The sequence below is a fragment of the Anguilla anguilla genome, chromosome 4 (genome assembly GCF_013347855.1).
Source record: "Anguilla anguilla isolate fAngAng1 chromosome 4, fAngAng1.pri, whole genome shotgun sequence".
Classification (NCBI taxonomy): domain Eukaryota; kingdom Metazoa; phylum Chordata; class Actinopteri; order Anguilliformes; family Anguillidae; genus Anguilla; species Anguilla anguilla.
This window is the reverse complement of record NC_049204.1, coordinates 39,154,838-39,176,971: the sequence shown is the minus strand read 5'-3', so window position 1 is coordinate 39,176,971 and position 22,134 is coordinate 39,154,838. Positions and strand designations below refer to the sequence as shown.

Below are 22,134 nucleotides of genomic sequence, written 5' to 3'. Positions count from 1 at the left end.
GTACACCTGTATGGAAGCACCTGCACTTGTTATTTTTCTCCACTTATTTATTCAGGTTTTTCCTTTAATTTGTCACCCCACCCATCTATATATATATATATATATATATATATATATCAAAATTTATAAGCACATAAAAAGTGTTCAAAAGTTTCTCGGCAAGCAGATGATATCTGAGTAGAATCAGAAGTGGGACACACGCTATGTACAGGTAAGCCCTACGACCCAACGTTTTCCTCGGCTGCTGTGCATGCTTACAGCTGAAAGGCCATTTGACTCGTCGCAAACGAGATGAAGCCAGCTTATTTTATCAATTCCGCAAAGAAGTCAATATCACATCCTGTCTAAATCAATAAAAGAGATTTAGACCCAACTATAAAGGCAATGAACATTAAGTACTCACCGTCCACCAATAAATCACCACAGTATGTGATTCAGGTCAATGATTATTCACCGAATGAGGTGATGAGACAGCTCTGGTGATGAGACAACAGTGCACTCTGCAGAAGCCTGATTTTACTTATGCTTACACATCAGCTACCTTCAGCTTTAGATGGCTTTCATGTTACTTCTTTGACATCATCATGTCAACCAAAGTTTGATTGCATTTTCAAATATGAATTTCAAATACATTCATATTCTTTTAATGTTACAAAAAACACAAAACATATTTATAGTTATACATTCTCTTTCAGCTGAACTTTCCACAAGACTTGTCCATCCTGAAGTGGTTTAACAGCATTGCAAATGAGTGAATGAATATCACTGCAATCAGATAATTAAGGAATATATATTTAAGAAGGAAACATTCTTGGCTAATTCTGCTTCCTTTCCCTCTATAATTCACATCAGCTGAAGGTCTGTCTATATGCAAATAGATCCTGTCACAACCCTCAGCATTCTGCTCAGCTTGTGGTGTCAAATGTCTCCCACTGGCTCTAAACACACCTTCCTTCCTCTTCTGCAAATGTTACAAGTCCCATCTTCACTGACTCCACAGATATTTTTTCTTCTGCCGATCTTTTCCAAAAGTTTCTATGACACTCCTCGTCCTCTCCACCCATCTCTCAGCCATTGTAATGGGCCACAAGTGAGACCACAGGCCTGCTTGCTACTGGTAGTGAGTTCCCAGCAGTACCGGCGCCCAAAGAGACTCCATAACGAGGGCCGCTTTCATGCACAAAGGTAGTGCCTTGGCCAACGGACGCCACGGCGATGGTTATGTTGTGGCCATTGGCTCTGCGTACTGTTCGGAGAGACTTTATGACCTTGGATGAGGTCTTGATGCTGGAACCCCTCTCTGGCATCTTGCACTTCAGCAGGGCACAGAAACACCTGTAGAACTGACGCACAGACATGCAAAGAATACAGAGGTAGAGTTGCCTTAGTACAACACTTAAAGGCATAAAGTCAGGGAAGATTTTTCTCACTGCTTTCACACATCACCCCCCTTTGTGAACACTAAATGGTTGCTGTGTTGTGCTCATGCCTAAGCACCATTCCTGCTACAGCTATTACAAACCACTTTAAGTGCAAACAAACCTTGTCCAGAAAACAGAGCAGTGTGTTTTGGGAAAAAAATAGCTCCACTTCTCCAGCTCTTTCACGCTTTTGTGCAAACATTGCTCATTCTAGCCCATCCTTGATTCATCTAATCATCACTTTAAAAAATAAATAGTTTTCATATTTTTACAATGCTTTAAATGATATTTTAATGTTTTATAGTTGTTTCTTTAGGTAAATCACAAGGAATTGTACAGTGATAAACTGTAAATATATATGTGTACATGTAAAATAATGTAAAAAGTCATAAACACCACATCATCATTTCAAAAATTTGTTTAATTTTAAAGACTTTGAAACCAAACGAGGTTAATAACATTGCCTTTTAAGGCCCCCTTTCATTGCATCATGTTAATGACCATACCAGTGATTATTTCTTAAATGTGTTTTTGTACATTTAAAAATATTAAAATTCCATCCCAGTGGACTTGAAATGGTAGTGTAATATTGTGGAAAACTATTTCTAGTTCACAAAGAAAGAGATTACATTTGCCATGAAACTATTTACTGTGACATACAACTTTAATTTCAGGCAAGTATGACTGTGCCTTTGTGAATGCTTTACAAAACCATGTATTACAGCTATGTCAAAGAACCTAAATTTACATATTTATCTCTACATCATAAAAACATTGAATATTAAAGGGATATTTCACTTTGTTATAAATAATTTTGTGGAGCTTACCCCATTGTATTTTTGTAGTGTGAATGCTAGAAACATCAAATCCCGAAACAGAAAATAGAGACATCAGATGTTGTTAGTATTCACACTACGTAAATACAATGGGATACGCTCCACAAAATTATTTGTGTTGTAACAAAGTCAAATATACCTTAAAGAGAGATTACCAAGATCCTTCATAGATCCTTAGGATTGCACTTGAGCCGGGTTAAAAAAATCAAGAACATGAGTTGACTAGTAGGGACAGGTATGTTGTTATAATACTTTTATAATGCTTTTGCCTTTAACAGTACATTGTTAGAAACACAGAATGCACAAATTGCATCACTAAAATAATAAAAATCAGGGTCATCATGTGCATCATATTTGCAACCTCCTAGCAATACTTGGCAACACCCAAGGCAGCCATCCAGCAATAGCCTATAGCAACCATCCAACAACACCATTACAACTACCCAGCAACACCTCAGCAACCATTTACAAACTACTGAGCAGCGCATTAGCAATACCCAAGCAGCCACATAGAAACCCCAGTATGGGCTGTCTGAAGCTTCCTTGGTGATGCTGCTTCCAACTATGAGCAGTTTTACAAATAGCACTAAAAAAGTGCCCTTGGGGCATATTTACGCACCAGAAAAGTAATCTGAGAACAAATACATCCAAATGTGCTGTGAGGCTTGATAGAGATAGTGATTGTTATGTGATTGGTTGTTTTAAAAGCCACCATCTAACCACATTCTATACCTCCTCACCCACCATCCATTTAAAAATAACATGGCTGAACAAAAATATATTTTGTATTACAGTGTAGAATAGCAAAGACAATAAGAAGCTTAATGGTGTGTGGAGTAATATAAGTTGTGAGAAATCAATTTTGAATGGCTAGATTTAACATCAGAACATATGTCCTACCCCACCTGATAGTACTACTGGTATTACAGCTGGATGCACACTGTGTATACAAGCTAGAAAAAACAGACTGAGCTGAGAAAACCCCAAAAGTTTATAATGGGCACCACCCCATCACCATATGTTCCAAAGTAGTTTCACAGCAAATTAGCAGAACGCATTTATCATTAAACACGAAACTAACAAGCATGTTGATGAGTAAAATTATGTAGATGGTTTTCAACATTATCTGTTGTCCCTAAATCTCCAAATCTGAAGCCCTATCCATGACCTCCCTGGGTACCACTCTCTTTCAATGGCACCCTATAATCATAACAGCAAAAAAGCATGTTTGTTATAACAATTCAGAGGAGGCATCACTGTAACATCTGTTAAATTTGCACATATGGGGACGTCATGTTTTTTTTTTTTTTTTTTTTTGGTCACCAAGCATCCATCCAGTTATGGGTAACAACAATAGCCTATCCCTATACACAGCCTGTCATAATGTGTTTTCCTTTCGTGTTAAAATAAGAGTAGCAGTCATTTGACTGCTAGCCACTATTCTAGGTTCGCGAATCCCACGGTGTTAACAGCCAGCCATGGATTTTAGTGCTCACATATGTGAACAATAAGTAGTTCCTGTAGAAAAAAAAAATGCAAATTAGCCTCTGCCAGGAAAATCTCTAGCGAAGGCAGTGCCAAATGAAACTCTAAACCAATATATATATATGGAAATGCATTCAATGTCAACATGATGAAAGGATAAACTTACCAGATAGCTATCTAGCCAACTCATAACACTGACGTTAATATTAATGACTTTATACTTGACAAATTACACATCATGTTTCTGAAACTGATATGCTGCAAGTAGCAGGTGGTACCCCAAATGCAGTCAGGGTAAGCAACGAAGGCTGCCTTCACTATGTCACCTTTACATTACATTACATTACATTACAGGCATTTGGCAGACGCTCTTATCCAGAGTGACAAAAAGTGTATAACCATAACCAAGAACAAGTGTGTCGAAAACCCTAGAGAGAAGTTCAAGCACCAACCCCTGGAAACTGAAATGGTTGAGTCATAACACAAATCTTGGATGAGGGCAACTCAGTCACATGCAACCCAGTCTTTGCAGTTGAAGAACAGCAGTGACTGCTCAATGGACAGAAATAAATGAGGAAATACATTAATATTTTAGCTGAAAAAAAGCGAGACAAAAATATTGGAAATTTTAGCATATGGGAGTGTATTTACAAAAAAAAAGAAACTGAAGAAAGAACACTTTTTCAGAAAAACACTGAATTGTAAGCTAGAGAGTGACTTATTTACTCTCAACCTACTGGCTGTGTGTTCCGTTACATTTGCAGGCTCCTGCAGACTGGAAAAATGTTAATTTTCACCAATTGTGAACATGAAATACCCCTAGAATTGACCCCCTTCATGATTTCCTCCATTATTGCATATTTGTCACACTAAATGGTTTCAGATCTTTTGACAAAATGTAATATTAGACAAAGGGAACCTGAGTAAACAAAAAACACATTTAATAAAATCATTTCAATTATTTAATAAGAAAAATATCACCCATGCGAAAAAGTAATTAAACTTAAATAACTAGTTGCACCAACTTTAGCAGCAATAACTGCAACCAAACAATTCCTATAATTTAATATCAGTCTTTCACTATTTTCACTCTTGTCTTTGCAGAACTGCTTTCATTCACACAAATTGGTAGGCTTTTGAGCATTATCTGCTTGTTTCAGGTCCTGCCATTGCATCTCTATTGGGTTTACTTCAGGACTTTGACTAGGCCACTCCAAAACTTTGATTTCTTTTCAGCCTTTCAAATGTGGACTTGCTTTTGTGTTTTGGATCATTGTCCTGCTGCATAACACTATTACACTTCAACTTCAGCTTCTTGGACATGAGCGGACATTTTCATTAAGAATTTTCTGGAAAAGAGGAGAATTCATGGTCCCTTCAATAATGGAAAGGTAGCAAAGCATCCCCTCACCAGCACACTACCCCCACCATTACTCATCTGTCCACAGAACAGGTTTAGATTCAACAGGGCTGGCAACAATCAAGCCTGGCAGTGTTCAATCAGCTGAATCTAATCATCAATTACATTTTGTTAATTGGCTGATTGACTAACTAAGGGAGCAATTACTTTTTAACATATGGGCGGGGGCATATGCCACGCTCTGCAGTGGCCTTGTTTTTCATTACATAATAATTTTTAAAAATGTGTCTTGTGTTTACTCAATTTCCCTTTCATATTACATTCAGTCTAATGATCTGAAACCATTCAGTGTTTAAGATACGCAATAATACAGGAAAAACAGCAGTTAGTTCTGGTATTTTCTCACATGAGAAACTTGCTCAGCTTTATACTACATGGTATTCATTGTACTGTAGTGAATATTATTTATGATGTGGGCAGGACCTAGGGCCCTTGAAAATGACCCGGCCCTGATTGAGGGTACCACTGAGGCAGCCCATCTCACACACACTTTCATGTACACACATGGACTTTGCAGGGAATGTACATCACCTAATTATAAAATGGCGATAGATGATTAAATGATAGATCAAACGTTATTTATATAGCACATTTCGTACAAGGTTTTGCAATGCAATGTGCTTCACAAAGAAAAAATAAAAATAGAATAAAATAAAACGTGTCCATTTTAACAATCCTCACATGGGCACTAATTATTTAGGTGCAGAAATAATTGCAGTAAGTTATCAGTCGCATAAAATTATCTAAAATATCTGACCATAAATTTGGAATTTCAATTAATAATGAAAATTTCCAATATTAATCATCAAACATAATTAAATCAAAGATTTAATTAAGAGTTCTTCGAAAGAGTGATTAGACTCAAACTTAAGATCAAAACAGACACAGGTTTAACAAAATTATTAATTAAACAAACATACAAAAATACAGAACAAACATGAACTCATCTAACCGGGAAAGCTAAGTAGATGAATGGAAGGTGAGTTTGTATCAGTGTGTGTTCGCATGTGCGTGCACATGTGTTCTTTGTCTGAACAAAGGAGAAGGCATTTGTGTAGTCTGTATAGGGAACTCAAGTGTTGTTGAATACTTCGCTTAGCTCCAAAGGGGTATCTATCCCGGTAGTGCCGAGGGGGGAAGCGGAGCTTCCACTCATAAGCGATATATGCAACTAAGCTGGTTATACGCCCACGTTAGTTTGTTAGATGGAGTTGTAGTTGGAAAGTTAGCTGGAAGAAAAGAGACCACGTGTGTGGTTGCACTATGCAGCTATAGGAAGCAAACCAATCTACATAATTACCCAGCTAACAGAACTCATTCAAATGATCTGTTAAAAGAACAAATGGAAACACACAGAACCACATTAAACTCAGCTGAGACTAAGCTAAATTGCCTGGGATGTCAGTCAGTCTTATGCTGTGTTCTCACCGAATCCAACAAAGAACCCCTGGTTACGCACCGGACCCCCAGCCCCTCCATTTAATGGGTGGCAATATGCAAATTGTGTAAGCAGGTTCAGTCAGACAGATGCCTCTACAGGATCAATATGAACAAGTGATGTAACGTACTACAGAACACTTCCAGCACCTAATTGGATAGACGCTGGGCAGTCCTTGGTTTTGGCTTGGACCAAGTTTGATCCAAGTTTCTTGAACCAGAGTCAGATATGTTGGACCAAAGCACTTGTCAGACACCGCAAAAGACTGATTGCATCATGCACCATGCAACCTGTCCATAGAAAATGAATAGGACACGCCAAGTGCCGGATCCATCCATGTGGGTAGTGGCCTCCAGTCACTGGTCACTGTTGGGTCCACGAGAGAGATTTCAGGGGAAATCAGTCTAAGCTGGAGTCCTTTACTGTGTGTGGGGAAATGTTACATCTGGTCATCTGATGAAGTACCTTTTGTTAGTTGTAAAAGGTTGATTGGTCCTTGGAATAGTTAATTTTGCAGGAGTTTCTTGTGGATAGCCAATGTAGCACTGGCTGTACACAAGATTCCATGTGAGTTAACGTCCTTAGGCACTGTAAGTGAGCGAAACAGGCAGCGCCTAATTACTCTAAACAGCAACGTTATGTGTTTGTTCAAATACATCACAATAGTGATAGTAACATTCTGTGACCCTTGGAATTAAAGAGTTCAACAGAAATGTGAGAACTCTGGAGCTAGACCAGATGTGTGACAATGTCCATGCCTGTTCTAAGAGAGCAGGAAGATCAAGTCACAAGAAGGAAAAAGGCCAAGGAAGCAAAAAGAAGATAATTATACAGTTTTATTACCGTGGTTTTCAGTTTTATGGCCTGTTATGTGGGTCACATGATTGTTTCACTGTAACCAGATGTCACACTGGGGGCAATGCTGTTAAAGTCACTTACGTTTCCTGTGGAATGTATGGAACTGTAGTTCCATTGTCGCAACAGCATGCACACACAGCTACATAATGGACAAACACACACAACTAAGCACACACGTACACACACAGCTACTCAGCAGGCTGATCCAAGCTGGATAACCAGAATGCTTGACTGATCTGTAACAAGTGGCAGTGTATCCTTCAACACTCTTGAGCAAAGAACTGGCAGAAAAAATGAGAGACTGTTTTATTTAGTTATCTTGATAAAAATGTCATCCTGTAGCTAACAGTGCAGAGTATGAGGAAGGGGAGCAGACCTATGATTCCATAGCTATTTTCCTCTTTATTGCACATGGACAGAAACTGTTCATAAAAAATCTCCAGAGACAGAGAGGGACAAAGGGAGAGAACAGAGAGCTAGGCAGAAAACAAGCAAATACATAAACACATTCAAATCCTAAATTTCCTATATCACCATTTGCAAAATATAATGCATATGCATTCTACTAAAGATACCCCACTTAGCCAAGCCATTGCTTTTCCAAGATTATAAATTATACTTTCTATTCAGCTACCCATCATTGTAAGGAGGTAATAATTATGATATGAACTGAAAGACTGTTCTGATGAATGGCTTAGTAACAGTTATTATTCTGATTTTTATTGAATCATGATGATAATGAAATTGACCTTACTACTTTAACAATGACATCATTTAGCAATATGTACAGGGATGGCAGTTTATGCCAATAATATGATTAGAAAAGACAGAAAGGACAGAGTCAAAGAGACAGTGAGAAACAAGGAAAGGCAGAGTAAGAGAAGAGAGAGGCTAGTGGGACAGAGGGTCACCATTAATACAGAAGTTGAATAGATCCCAGGACACCAGTGTGTAAATGGCTGTTGAGTGCACATTTTCAGGAATGTGAGGCAGTGGAGCATTTTGAAATTGTTCACATTTCCTTCCCCACTTTTAATCTGATTGACTAACAAGCCAAGTGTTAATCTCTGCTGCTTCTCAACTGTACATCAATTCACAGGTCAAATTGGGGCTGGGCCAGTGATTTTCCAGTAAAACTAACAAGCGTTTCCTTTTCATATGGATATTAATATTTTTAGAGATTTTGTCATATTATTCAGAAAGGAAATATTCTCTGCTTTTAAATCACAAACATTTTTTTTACCTTTCTTTAAACAGGTAGGTCAACTGGGAAGTCAATTTTCTGTGGCAGAATCAGTGTGGGGAGGGAATACGAGGGATTGTGTAGCCCAGCGGCTTCCATCCTTAGTCCTGGGGACCCCCTGTGTATGCTAGTTCTCGCTGCAACCATAGTTGCAATCCCAGAATTAAAACAAAAAAAAAAACCTGTTAATTTTTCTTAATTAGGTGTTTCTCATGTCTAGAATGATTGTTTACCCTCTTAATTTGCATTGTCAGAAATAGCTACCCATGCCATGAAGAATAAAATTACCATGGTCACATTGTGTTTATTGGGCTACAGTGCTGTGAAAAAGTATTTGCCCTCTTCCTGATTTCCTCTATTACTGCATATTTGTCACACTGAATGGTTTCAGAACATGAATAAACACAAAACACATTTTTAAAATAATGAAGTTATCAAACACCCATATCACCTGGTTGAACCACCTTAAGCAGAAATAACTACAGTACAACTAAACGCTTCCTATAATTTGACATCAGTCTTTCACATTGCTGAGGAGGAATTTTAGGTTTTTGAGCATGAACTGCTCCTTTCGGGTCCTGGCACAGCACTTGTATTGAGCTTAATTCAGGAGTTTGACATGGTCACTCCAAAACTTTAATTTTGTTTCTTTTCAGCCATTCAGATGTGGGCATGCGTTTGTGATTTTGGTCATTGTCTTGTTGCATAACCCAGTTAAACTTCAGCTTCAGTTCATGGACAGATGACCGGACATTTCCTTAAGAGTTTTCTGGTACAGCACAGAATTCATGGTTCCTCCGATAATGGCAAGTTGTACAGGTCCTGAAGCAGCAAAACATGATAACACTACCACCACCATGTTTGAATGTTCCACTTTTGACTCATCTGTTCATGGAATATTATCCCAAAAGGTTTGGGGATCATCCAGGTGTCTTTTAGCAAATGTGAGATGAGCATTGATGTTTCTCTTGGTTAGCAATGGTTTCTGCCTTGAATCCCATTTTAGGCTAGTCTCTTACTTACTGTTAAGTGATGAACTCTAACCTTAGCTGAGGCTAGAGAAACCTGCAGTTCTTTGGATGCTCTTGTGGGATCTTTTGTGACTTCCTGGATGAGATGTCGCTGCACCTTTGGAGAAATTTGGCAGCGTGGTCACTCCTGAGAAGATTAACCACTGTTCCAAGTGTTCTCTACTGTGGTTCAGTGGAGTCCATGCCCTTGTAACCCTTTCCAAACTGATATACAGTATTTCAACAACTTTTTAAACTTCTGGAATTTACTTTGATTGTTGCATAAAGTGCTTATAGATTCAACAGGGCTGGCTACAATCAAGCTTCGCTGAATCAATCAGCTGAATCTAATTAACTTGGGTTAAATGGTTTATTGAGTATATTTGAGTAACTAAGGGCGCAATTGATTTTTCACATGGGTGATATGGGTGTTCGATAACTTTTTTCATGAAATAAATAAATTAATCATTTTAATTTTCTCTTCGTCTAATATTACACTTTGTCTAAAGATTCAGTGTGACAAATATGAAATAATAGAAGAAAACAGGAAGGGGGCAAATACTTTTACACAAATTGTATGTTGCAATAAAATGTGGTAACAAAATGTTTTTAATTATCAAATTAAAAAGTGTGGACGCATAGCCACTAAAACTAACCATTTGGTAGATAATGAAGAATTAAAAGACAAAACAAATGATAATGAGCCAAACATTTAACAAATAAGTTTAATGGAAATACATTATGGAAGAACTTAAACACGTGTTCAACAACCTGATTAGGAGCTTATTGATTTGCCTCGATCTCTATTTATTGTTACCTCTTTTTTGTAATTGTTTGTAATATAGCACATTAAGCACAATGAAAATAGTATTTTTTTTATTTTTTATGGCATATTTCTGGCCTAATGTGGCTCAGGAGTGTAAAAAATCATTCTGAACACAAAAAGGCCCTGTTTAAGAATGGCAAAATTTGAGGCCATTTTCTTGGTTTTAGCATGATTTATGTATTTATATTAGCTATCTAATGAAACTTTTAAGATGTAACAACTAGCTAACTTGCAACATGCTAGCCACTTCGTAGCAAAACACACCTGTAGAGAGACAGCGAGTGAGAGTTTCCCTTAACGTTAGTTAGGCCAGAAACTCTCACTCGCTGTGTGATCATATGTGTGTAAGTAAGTTTCGATAGCACTTGATTGGGAAACTCGTATCAAGCGCTGATCATTCAGTTGCTGAAGGGTGTGCTGGAGTAGACAGCGACATGTTCACACCTAAGTAAAAGCACATGTGTGTTGTCAGGGGAGTTGTGAATTGGCTTAAACTGGCTGTATTTCTTGACTAAGTCGATTTTTTCAAATTTTAAAAACATGGTCAGTTTAAGCCCAAATATTTAGGAAAGTCGTGGAACGAGGAGGATATAGCATTTACAATGTTGGAGTAGTTTTACTTATAAAGTCCCCAAAGTGTGGTAAAAGTGTCTGAGGCTCAGTAACCATAAGTCCTAGAGCAACCAAATTTGGCAGGTGGGTTCCTATGGCCCCCCACTACTCAGGCACTAAAAATCACCTATGTTGGACTTCTTTATTAGTTGGGGTGCGGAAAAGCTGGAGCTCCAAATCTAAGTGTTACGACATCTAGTAAACGTCTTTACGGCAAGCGACATCCATGGCGACGCAAGTAATCCGACACCGTAGGGTCTAGTTTTTATCAGTGAGGGGAGGGTCTGAACGTCGGGGAAGCAATGGAAGACAGTGCCAGCCAGAGTGCATGCTAGGCTATTAAAGGTTTGTTAGTAAAAGCTTTTTGAGAGGATGAATACTTTTCTTTGGCATGGATCCATTTGAAGACAGTATCGGGTGAGTTTGTTTAGTCTTTAAATCTGTCATTATGCTGAGAAATAGCTAAACCATTTTATTGGTAGGTTTTCAGTTTCTGTGCACATGCGCGAAAACACGCAGGTATAATAAAACAATGATGGGAATACATGTATAGTCCGCTTCGTTCCGTTGCTACCATAACATAACAAACTATTTTGTGTCTACAGCTGCAGTTTCTTGCTGCAATTTCTAATATTGAATATAAACAAAAGACGCAATTTATGCTGTAGTCTGCCAATGTTTAAATAAATAATACATTAGAAGACAATATCGGGTGAGTTCGTTTAGTCTTTAAATCCGTCATTATGCTGAGAGAAATCGTATTCTCAATTTAATCTGTAAATTGACTGTAAGCTTAGGGTTGTAACTAGGTAGTTGTTTCGTAGGTGACTTAGTCTTAACTCGTCTTAACCATTGCTTGTATTTTTGCATCGACTGCGTTGTTGCTGTTCTTGTTTGTGTTAGTGTTAATCAGTTTAACCTACAGGGTCCAAGTTGAACTATGCGGTTGTTCTTTGCACTTTGAATGGTACTTCTCTCTAGGGTTTTCGACACACATGTTCCTGATTATGATTATACACTTTGTTGCACATCGCTCTGGATAAGAGCGTCTGCCAAATGCCTGTAATGTAACGTTATGTAATATTTCGTAGCAACAAGATAAACCCGACATTAGCCCTAAAATATGCCAATACAGCAATGACAACGCTGCTCACTGAATAACGAAATAAAAGAGACAATTTTTTTTTTAATTATACCATGTCATTCTACAGTCAATATCTGGGACTAAACATTGAATAAATATACAATCTTACCATTGGTTTTACGCGTAGAGATGTCCCTTTTGCGAATGAGTGGTCATATATTGTCTTGGACAATCCGTTTGTGAAATATACGTGCATCTGTGACGCCTGGGTCGACTATCTTCAATAATAGCTGTGCGTAATACCACACCTGTTGCTTACGGCGTTGTCGCCCTTTTTAGTGCAATTTGGCATGATTGACATTTCATTTATTCCGTAGGTGAGAGTATAAGCTTTCTAACGATGTATAACATATCTGATTTTGCTTTTGGAATAGCATTTTATAGGTCAGCGTAACCGAAAATTTTCTCATCTGCCAATGTCTAAATAAATAAAACAGTAGGCTGCTCTGCGCGTAGGTCGCGACTTGATATCTCGTCTTTCGTTTCGTTTTTTCTCAATGTTGTATTTATTATTTGAAATGTGTATTTATGTGTTATTATTCTATCTGTCTCTGAGGCGCTCTGAAATGTGCATTCTCTGCTAAGCTGAGCAATGGATTGGAATATGTGTCTGACGTACTGTTGCATGGTATACCGAAACTTCAGCACATTTTGGGTACTTAAAAAAAATAAATAAATAAATAAACGGTTCGCTATTAGAATTTTCCGACGTTTGGTAGTTTAGTGTCAAATGTAAAAGCCAGGGAACTGTGTCTCCCGCATTACTGATTGAGAGGATGAAAAGTGTAATTTGTCAGAATCTTCACTAGATGGCAGTAGCAACTAAGGTTGGCAAGTGAGGTGACCTGTGCTTGTGCACTCAGCTCCTTGATACAGCGCAAGCTTTGACTCAGTTCACTTCAGTAGCAACAGCTGTTCTAATTTGTAAATATTTTATTATAGGAAGATGCTGTATTGTTATTGAAATATGCTCTTTTTAGATCTATTTTAAAGTGAAATACCTGTTTAAAGGTAATTTACTTTACAATTGTTAAATTTTTAAAATATATTTCATATTGTTTTCTATGGTTTAGTGTTGTAACACTACAGTCCTATGCTTATTGATATGTTGAACAGGCTTCAACTTAAAGGTTGTTAATAAACCATGTTTTTAATAAACCGTGAATTCGAAAATGAGGTCACCCCTTGTGGACATTACGTTTCTGATCTATTAAGGGAATTTCAGTATCGTTAGGTACAGAGTATTGAATCAGTATCGTTTCAGTATCAATTATCGTGTTACTAAACCTGGTATTGGTATCAAAGTCAAAATTTTGGTATCGTGACAACACTAGTTTGACACCTTTTTTAGTTGCGGCGCAGAAACACTGCAGCTGTGCATACACGCCGGGCCATCTAAGTGTTACGACATGCCATCTAAGTGTTACGACATAGTAAAGGCCTTTACGGGAAGCGGCCAGGACACATCCATGGCGACGCAACTAAGTCATCCGACAGCGTCTCTCAGCACATAATTGGCCATAAGTCATCAATATTGTATACGATCATCATGATATTCAGTAGATATGTTGGGTGAAGGCATATGATCATGAGGACAAAGCCATTTTAAAATCGCTCCATAGGGGGCGCGATGGTGCCAATGCTTGTACCCCTCCCAACGCCGCTTGCGGCTTTAATTTCCATTGAGTTCAACAGGAAAATTAAACAGGAGAAACAGTGCTTGTAGTACCTACTGCATACCTGGCAGCAGCACGGTGGTTTGAGGCTCATTTGATACCTTGGACCCTTGATGACTTAAAGCCATTTAGCCAACAAATGTGTTCCATACTGTATCAACATCATTTACAGCTGAATCTAGTCCCACCCCCCAGTTCCCATAGAGACCCATTCAAATGCAAAGAGTTTTTGTATCGCTTGTACGACAACCTGAAAATAAGATATCCAGACTCTGATGATGTTGATAGGTCACAGACATCAGGAAGTCATGGTATGCAAATGATATGCAACCAAATACAAAACATGGCTCTTTTATTTGACATTATGTTAATTTGTCTACTGTATAAGTGAATTTCCCTGTTTCTAACTTTTCCCCAAACAGTTCACTGCAGCAAAAGTAAATGAGCAAATGGTGGCACAGGAGGTCTCAGGAGTGCATTTGTTTAACAACTTTTCTGACCAATGATTTGTTGTAAAGACCATTAAAAGCTTAATATTTTGCAGTTTTTGGCTTGGCCCATATTTTTTTTGCCCAGGAGTGTATGTCATGAAAATTACATTTTCAACGTAGAAGAATGCCAAGTAAGTCAAGAAATACAGCCAAGTAACTCACACACGAGGTAGCTTTCGTTACACATGCTGAAAATGCTGAAAATGCTGAAAGCTCAACTGTCCCAGAAAGATTTTACAGATGCAAAAGCAATAGTTTAAACGTTGTATTTTTAGTTAGCCAGCAAGCCAGTGTACTGAGTTAGAGATTTGCTGCAGTCGGAGGGGGGATTGAACCCAAATCAGTCCTATAAACAGGTCCAACCAAAAGGCAGAGGCACTACCCACTAGACAATGAGGGAAGTAGACATCTGAGCTGCAAAGTTGTACTGTTTTAAATGTGCGTGCCTGTATATATGTTCATTTTGTGTTTGCATCCAATGTTTTTATTGGTTGATCTACATAAAATGACCAATGGGGAGACATATTCTTTGTGGGCTAGGAGCATTTGTGGCAGGATAAACAAGAAGAAAAAGAAAACGCGAAATCCCCTTAGTTTGGGGCTTCATTGTGTGGATGTGTGAAGTTGTTTATGAATTCTGTCTGTTGAAATGGGGTCAGAATGTACATAAATTAATGTTTTTAAGGGCTGAGAGTCTGTGGCTGATGTGGTTATTTATGTGGGGAACCCTGAAAAGTGCCAAACTGTCAGTGCTGTACAGGTATGGGGCATGCCCCACCAGGCATAACTTGGCTGGATGGCATACCTGCCATCCCAAATTAAAATAAATACTGATAGTAATATAGATACCGTAGATAGACATAGAGAAAGTCAGAATACTTCTTTATCCCCATGGGGAAATTTTTTATACTATCAGACATTTATACCAAGAAACACACAATCATTTACATTAGAAAAAAAAAGGGGGGGGGTGAATAAATAAATACAGATAAAAATGACAAGTATTAAATAAATGTTTAATTTTACAAATCCAGATATACACTATATGGCCAAAAGTGTGTGGACACCCCTTCTAATTTGTGGGTTTGGCTACTTCAGCCACACTCATTGCTAACAGGTGTATACAGTCAAGCATACAGCCATGCAATCTCTATAGACAAACGTTGGCATTATCATCTATCCTTGGTTGCAACACTCACTACCAAATTCCAGAATGTCTCTGGAAGCAACTTCAGCACAAGAACTGTTGATCAGGAGCTTCATAAAATGGGTTTCCATTGCCAAGCAACTGCTCACAAGCCTAAGAACTCCATGCACAGTGTCAGGCATCAGCTGGAGTAGTGTAAAGCACACTGAAATTTGAGCAATAGAAACATGTTCTCTGGATGATGATCACACTCCACTATCTGGCAGGCTGATGGACTAATCTGGGTTTGGTGATTGCCCGAAGAACACTACCTGTCCAAAAGTATAGTGACAACTGTAAGGTTTGGAGGGGGAGGAATAATTATCTGCGACTGTTTACATGCTTATGCTAGGCCCCTAAGTTGCAGGGAATGAAAATCTTAATGCTACAGCATACAATGACATTCTAGAGAATTGTGTGTTTCCAACTTTGTAGGCAACAGTTTGGGAAGCCCCTTTCCTGTTTCAGCATGCCAATGCTGCCATGCACAAAGGGAGGTCCATAAAGAAAAGTTTTATGAGTTTGGTGTGGGAGAACTTGACTGGCCTGCACAGAGACCTGACCTCAACCCCACTGACCACCTTTGGGATGAATTGGGACCCCGACTGCGAGCCAGGCCTTATCACGCATCATCAGTGCCCATCCTCACTAAAGCTCTAGTGGATGTGTGAATGGAAGTGAATCCCCACGGCCATGTTCCTAAATCTAGTATAAAGCCTTCCCAGAAGAGTGGAGACTGTTATAGCAGCAAAGGGGGGACTAATGTCCATGGTTTTGGAATGAGATGTTCAACAATCACATATGGGTGTGATGTTCGGGTATCCACATACTCTTTGTCATGTATTGTATGTTTTGCCCCATTAATGTGTAAGGACTGGGCTTCATTTTGGATCAACAGGTCAGACAATCACATCATGGCTGATCACATAGTGACTGGGTGCAGTACGTCACTTCCTGTCCCATAAATGTGCATTCCCTTCTCTGTTCCTCCCTCTTTGCTGCTCTCATCTTTGCGGATGGCTACTTAACCTAAAGGATGTGCACCAAGGCAGGCCCTCTAAAAGTACAAGTAAGCGAGCTAGACGCACAGATAGATAGACAGATAGACGCACAGTCTCTCAGATTAGCCAATGCCAGCAGTTTATAACTCCAAGTAAACATGTTTTCCTGCAAGTTAGCTAAAGAAACTGCACCCACATGGCATCAGTTTATTTACTAATTTTACACATTGCTATCGTGCTGCAACAATGCAACAAGTAAACGCACATAGCCTACGTACCTTCCTGCGACAACACAGCTTCCTGCTCCAGTAGCAATTTTCCGACAGAATAGAAGAATCAGCAAGGAAAACTACAACAGAGATCCACAGACGCCTGTTCAAGCCAGAGATTTTTTTGGAGCAACAACCTACAGAACAGGACACACAGAACCATCTGCGCTCCAGAGGTAAGTGAAAAACATCCAGGCATTAGCTCAGGAAATGTATGATTGACGTTATGGCTTCATGGGGTGGCATGCCCAATACCTATACAGCACCGAGAGTTTTGAACTTTTCAGGGTTCCCTACAGAAATAACCACAATGATCACAGACTCTTAGCCCTTAAAAGCATTAATTTCTTATCTTCTGACCCCATCTCAACAGACGGAATTCACAAACAGCTTCACACGTCCACAAAATAAAGCCCCAAACTTTTGGGGGGATTTTGCAGTTTTTCCTCCTTCTTCTTTTTCCTGCCTCAAATGCTCCAAGCCCAAAAAGAATATGTCTCCCCATTGGCCATTTTTGGGATATGGAAAACATCAGATACAGACACAAAATGAACATATACATATACAGTATATGTTTAAATGAGTAAAACTTTACTGTGCTGACGTCTACTTCCCTTGGAGCTTACTGTGTAGCGCCTTTGCCGTTGGAACTTTTTGCACGACTGAGAGACCCCAGTTCAAATCCCCCCTCTGACTGCAGCAAATCTCTAACTCATCATACTGGCTTGCTGGCTAACTCAAAATAATAACATTTAAACTATAGCATCTATAAAATCTTTGTGGGAAACTCATTCATATTCCTGAACTCAAAATAAAAATACACCCACACTATACAGTTCCGCTTTCTGTATTTTTTTTTTTTACAGAATTTAACATTAGCTACCTTGCTAACGAGACGACAGACCGACAGTATACCATTAGTACAAATACAGGCACTTCCAAAATTGATCTCTAACATCTGTGTTGTGATTTGCTCCAGCAAGTAACGGTACCGGTTGTATAGGCACTGCTGCAAGATAATGACTTCACGCCAGGTATGTCAAGTCTCTTTAACTCAAAAATGGTTCACATTCACCGCTGCCCTTGTACAATTTAGGAAACATTGGGTAGCATTGCTTTGGAATGTAGCTTGTCTAATTTGTGTAAGGTAAGATAGCCAATATTGTTTCTAGTAGAGTAACTTTGCATCATTTTTATATCAATACTTTTAATGGCAGGCCTAGATTTTGGAAGTTTGAATGAATGACTTAGTGCTTTGTATGTGTGAGTAACTTGGCATTTTTGTACATTGAAAATGTGTTTTTCATAAGATGTTATTTATTGTATTTAATGTTGTGTTTAGAGCAAATCACATTGCCAAAAGGCACAATCTAGCCTCACATAGCTAATGTATATACTCTCGTAATAACATTAGCTAGCAATCCACCTTTCTTTTAACCAGGTACATACATTTTTAGAGAGAACTGCTGGTTAACTAATTCTGAACACTGGCATTTATGGTCTAAAGAAGATATAAGGTTTAAAGAAGGTATGTTAGGTCTATTTATGGTATAAAGAAAACAAAAACACGAATCAGAAACAATGATAAGTATTTGACGTGTACCCACATATTCATTCAAGCCAGATTTTGAATAAGTTTAAATTTTAAATAATGTCACACTCACATTTCCTTGAACATGCTACTGATGGTTAATGATAAATTTAAATTCAAAACCTGACCATTAATTTGCAGTTGCAAAATTAATTAATATAGAATAGATCAAAGCATATAGCTTTGATCTATTCTATATGCACTGAACTTTCATCTTTCAAAATCAGTTATTCATTATGAATGTCTAACATTGAACACACAGCAATACATTGTAACAACAAAAGCAAAAATCTGTCCAATGAACTATATTCACTCCACTGTGCAGTGCATTTTCCCCCTGTAAGTTACAGTAATCATCCCCTGAGAATCAGTTCTGACAGTTAAACTCTATGGCTTTATTCAATTCGATAGTCTCTGAAATGCTACAAATTTCAGACCCTCCAAAATCATGTCAGAATTAATGAGCTGTAAAATCTGGCAGGAAGGCAATTACCTAGCAGAATGTTAGAGCTGAAAAAAGTAAATTAACTCCACAAAAGGTCTCTTGGATTTTCAGACCAATTATAAACAAGGGTGGGGGTGGGGGGATATGGTTTGGATGTCCCGTTCTGCCTGAAAGACCAATGCAATCTCTCAACACCAATTCCTGACACAGGCAGAATTCAGGCACACCTTTTTATATTTTTCACACTCAGGTTTCGGGACATGCGCAACATGCTTACAATGTTGCAAAACTTCTGCGTTGCAATAGTTTTGCATTCAGACCCTGCTCCTTTATCACACTTGTAAGGGTTGTACTGTATGTCTGGTTTAAGCCTGACAAACAAATGTTTTCCAACAGCAGTTGGGAGATGTCTTACAAGAGAGAATCTGCGGCTGTTAGTTAAGGATCAGAAACACCTGGCCGTGATCTCATTTTTGTTGGGGTGGAGTCTGTTGAGACTACATTATGTGTTGTAATATTCTGGGCTCGTTGCTGTAATATTTCTGATACTGTAGCTACGTTAAGCATGGACATCTGGTAGTTGCTGGACAATTTCAAGCTAACTCCAGACTCTCAACATGCTCTCTCTCTCTCTCTCTGAACTTTAAGTATGCATGGAAATGAACAAATGAATCATTAAATGAATAATGTGAATAGTGAAATATAAATTGGGTTATATTTATTAAATAATGCTGCTGAAACTATGGTGATGATAATGAGCCTCCTTATTATCTTAGTGTCTCCTTCTACATGAGACTCATAACTAATCTCTGAAGCCTGAGGCATGATGTAGAAGACCCAAATCGTCTAATCCCATGGGGGTTTGGAATCATGAAGTTTAACATCAGAGCAGCCTGACAGTTCAGAGCACAGGAGAACCAAGAAAAATCCCATTTACTCACCTTCCACTGGGAGGTGGTCTTTTTCATTTGTGCTGTGTCGTCTTCTGTGGTCAGCCTAACACCCCTCCCTGCCCAACCTGTCCTGGCTGACTGACTGACAGCGGTACTTGTATCTGTACAGCATTTTAAGTCTTCAACTCGCCTCAACTCACAGTTTCCATAGTTACGGGCTGGGAGGAATTGAAGACTGAAAATGACATACAGGAAATTACATACTGTCTTCTTTGATGGCCAGATTAAACTGTTCCAAGAAGTCTTCATTTCTCCATCTTCTTTATGCGTAGAATTAAGTAGTTTTAGAACCGCGTGAAATGTAATGAGTGGACTGCTTTTGTCGTGGTTATTTTAAAAAATTGCATATAGAACATCCCAAAATACGACATATTTGTGACAAACACAGTGCCACTGCCTGGAATGAAATGTAAGAAAACTTGTTCACTTATCATAAGAACTAAACAAAAATTTGTTGACTTAACAGGCTTTCACAAAATTAACCGCTCTAATTGAAAAGTATGACTGACATAGACAAATGAAATAGGATGATATATGCACTTTTTTTGAGATTGCAGTACACATACATTACAAATACAGTAGGAGGCAGAGTGTATGTTAATGCTCATCATGGCCACGGATATATATATGCTGTATGGTAGAGTGAAATTTGTTATGTTTGCTATATATGGTTAATAAATAAATAATATATAGCAAACATAACACATTTCACTCTACCATTAGCATACTTTTTGAGGGCACAATTGTAGTACTGTCTTTTTGGCATGTGTGTTTGGTTGTTTTTTAACTCCCCTATCCTCCTTTCAAATGCTATATATTAAAACTAAGGTTTTTTAGAAAAGAACATATGGTCTAAACTAGTGATAGGAAATTTTATTTTGTATATTAATATGTTATGAGGATTACACACTCCTTAACAGGTTCGTATAAGACCATGCTATTTTTTTCTATACATGCTAACTACTACTAGGGCTGGGTGGATTACTTTGAAAAATTAATCAATTAATGGATATATTACAAAACATGAAAGCTATGTGATCCTTTGGATTGCTCCAAAAGAGTTATTAAGTTTTGAACTAGTATATAATAAATTGTCTATTGAGTTTTAAAATGTTTTTCTCATTTTCAGTTTTATCAAAATATGTGTCTAAATGTCTAAGACACTGAACTCACATTTAGAAAACAAGTATTTATTCATTAAAATTTATTCTGATTAGCTCAACTAGACTAAAATAACATCAAACACCCATTTGCTGATTATCCTAATAATAACGATAGCCTTAAGCACAAACTATATTCTGCACCCTGGCACTAACACCAACAATGATTCAATAGAACCTCATGATATTATGAAATTATTGTTACATGGATACTGGTCACAATTCAGTAATGCTATGCAGTCCTTCACAGTGTCTTAAGTCCTTTATATATGCTGAAAAAGTCCTTCATAGATGCACAGTGAGTTTGGAGAGCACCCTCCCACAGTTTGGAGAATACCCCTCTTGAGCAGTGATGGTGCACTGAGACCACAGTTTTGCCTTAGTGCTCTATGCTCATCTCACGAGAGATCTATCGGGCGATTCTCCAGGTTCAAATGCGATGCACCCATTTATCAGTGCCCGTTCAATCGACATGGCCTGTCAGGAGCTTACCAGATAGATGACAGAAGTCAGGCTGGTTGGGGAGGGGGGTGGATCTGGGCATGTGTGAGGCTTGAAGGGCTCGACCGAATCGGCTTGCAGGTATTCATCCTGCCTCTGTGTCCACAGTTAGGGAGATTTACACTGGCTTGCCTTGTTGATGTTTTCTGATGGAATCTCTGATAGCTGGGAGCGGCAGTGTAGTATAATGGGAAAGGAACTGGGCTTGTAACCTAAAGGTCATCGATTCGATTTATGGGTTGGACACTGCCCTTGCACAAGGTACTTAACTATATAAAAAACTGTGTAAATCGCTCTGGATTAGAGCGTCCGCTAAGTGCCTGTAGTATGCAATGTAACAATGATAGCTCTCACTGTTCTTATGCTCAGGAAAATGGGAAAAGCAAGGTGTTTGTACCAGTGCTAGCGTCTGATCCCTACATCTGGGGGTAAAAAGAGATTAGAAAATGTGAAGAAAAGAGATTTTTGTAAAAATGTGTTTGTCTTTTCATGCCAATTATGATTTACGAAGAATCCGAATCTGCCTGAAGTGAAATAAAGAAATGCATCTACATTGCTTGACGTGTTT

At 38.4% G+C, this 22,134-nt stretch overlaps 1 protein-coding gene across 1 annotated transcript in view; it reads right to left on the bottom strand.

The window, feature by feature from the left end:
* Positions 1-703: 703 nt before the first annotated feature.
* The window catches only part of LOC118225061 (parapinopsin-like), an 80,080-nt gene continuing 58,649 nt past the window's right edge, over positions 704-22,134 (bottom strand). The window contains exon 4 of the mRNA XM_035413076.1: positions 704-1,343. Within this exon, the coding sequence (XP_035268967.1) occupies positions 1,068-1,343 (276 nt within the window). The 3' untranslated portion in view covers positions 704-1,067. The remainder of the gene's footprint in view (positions 1,344-22,134) is intronic.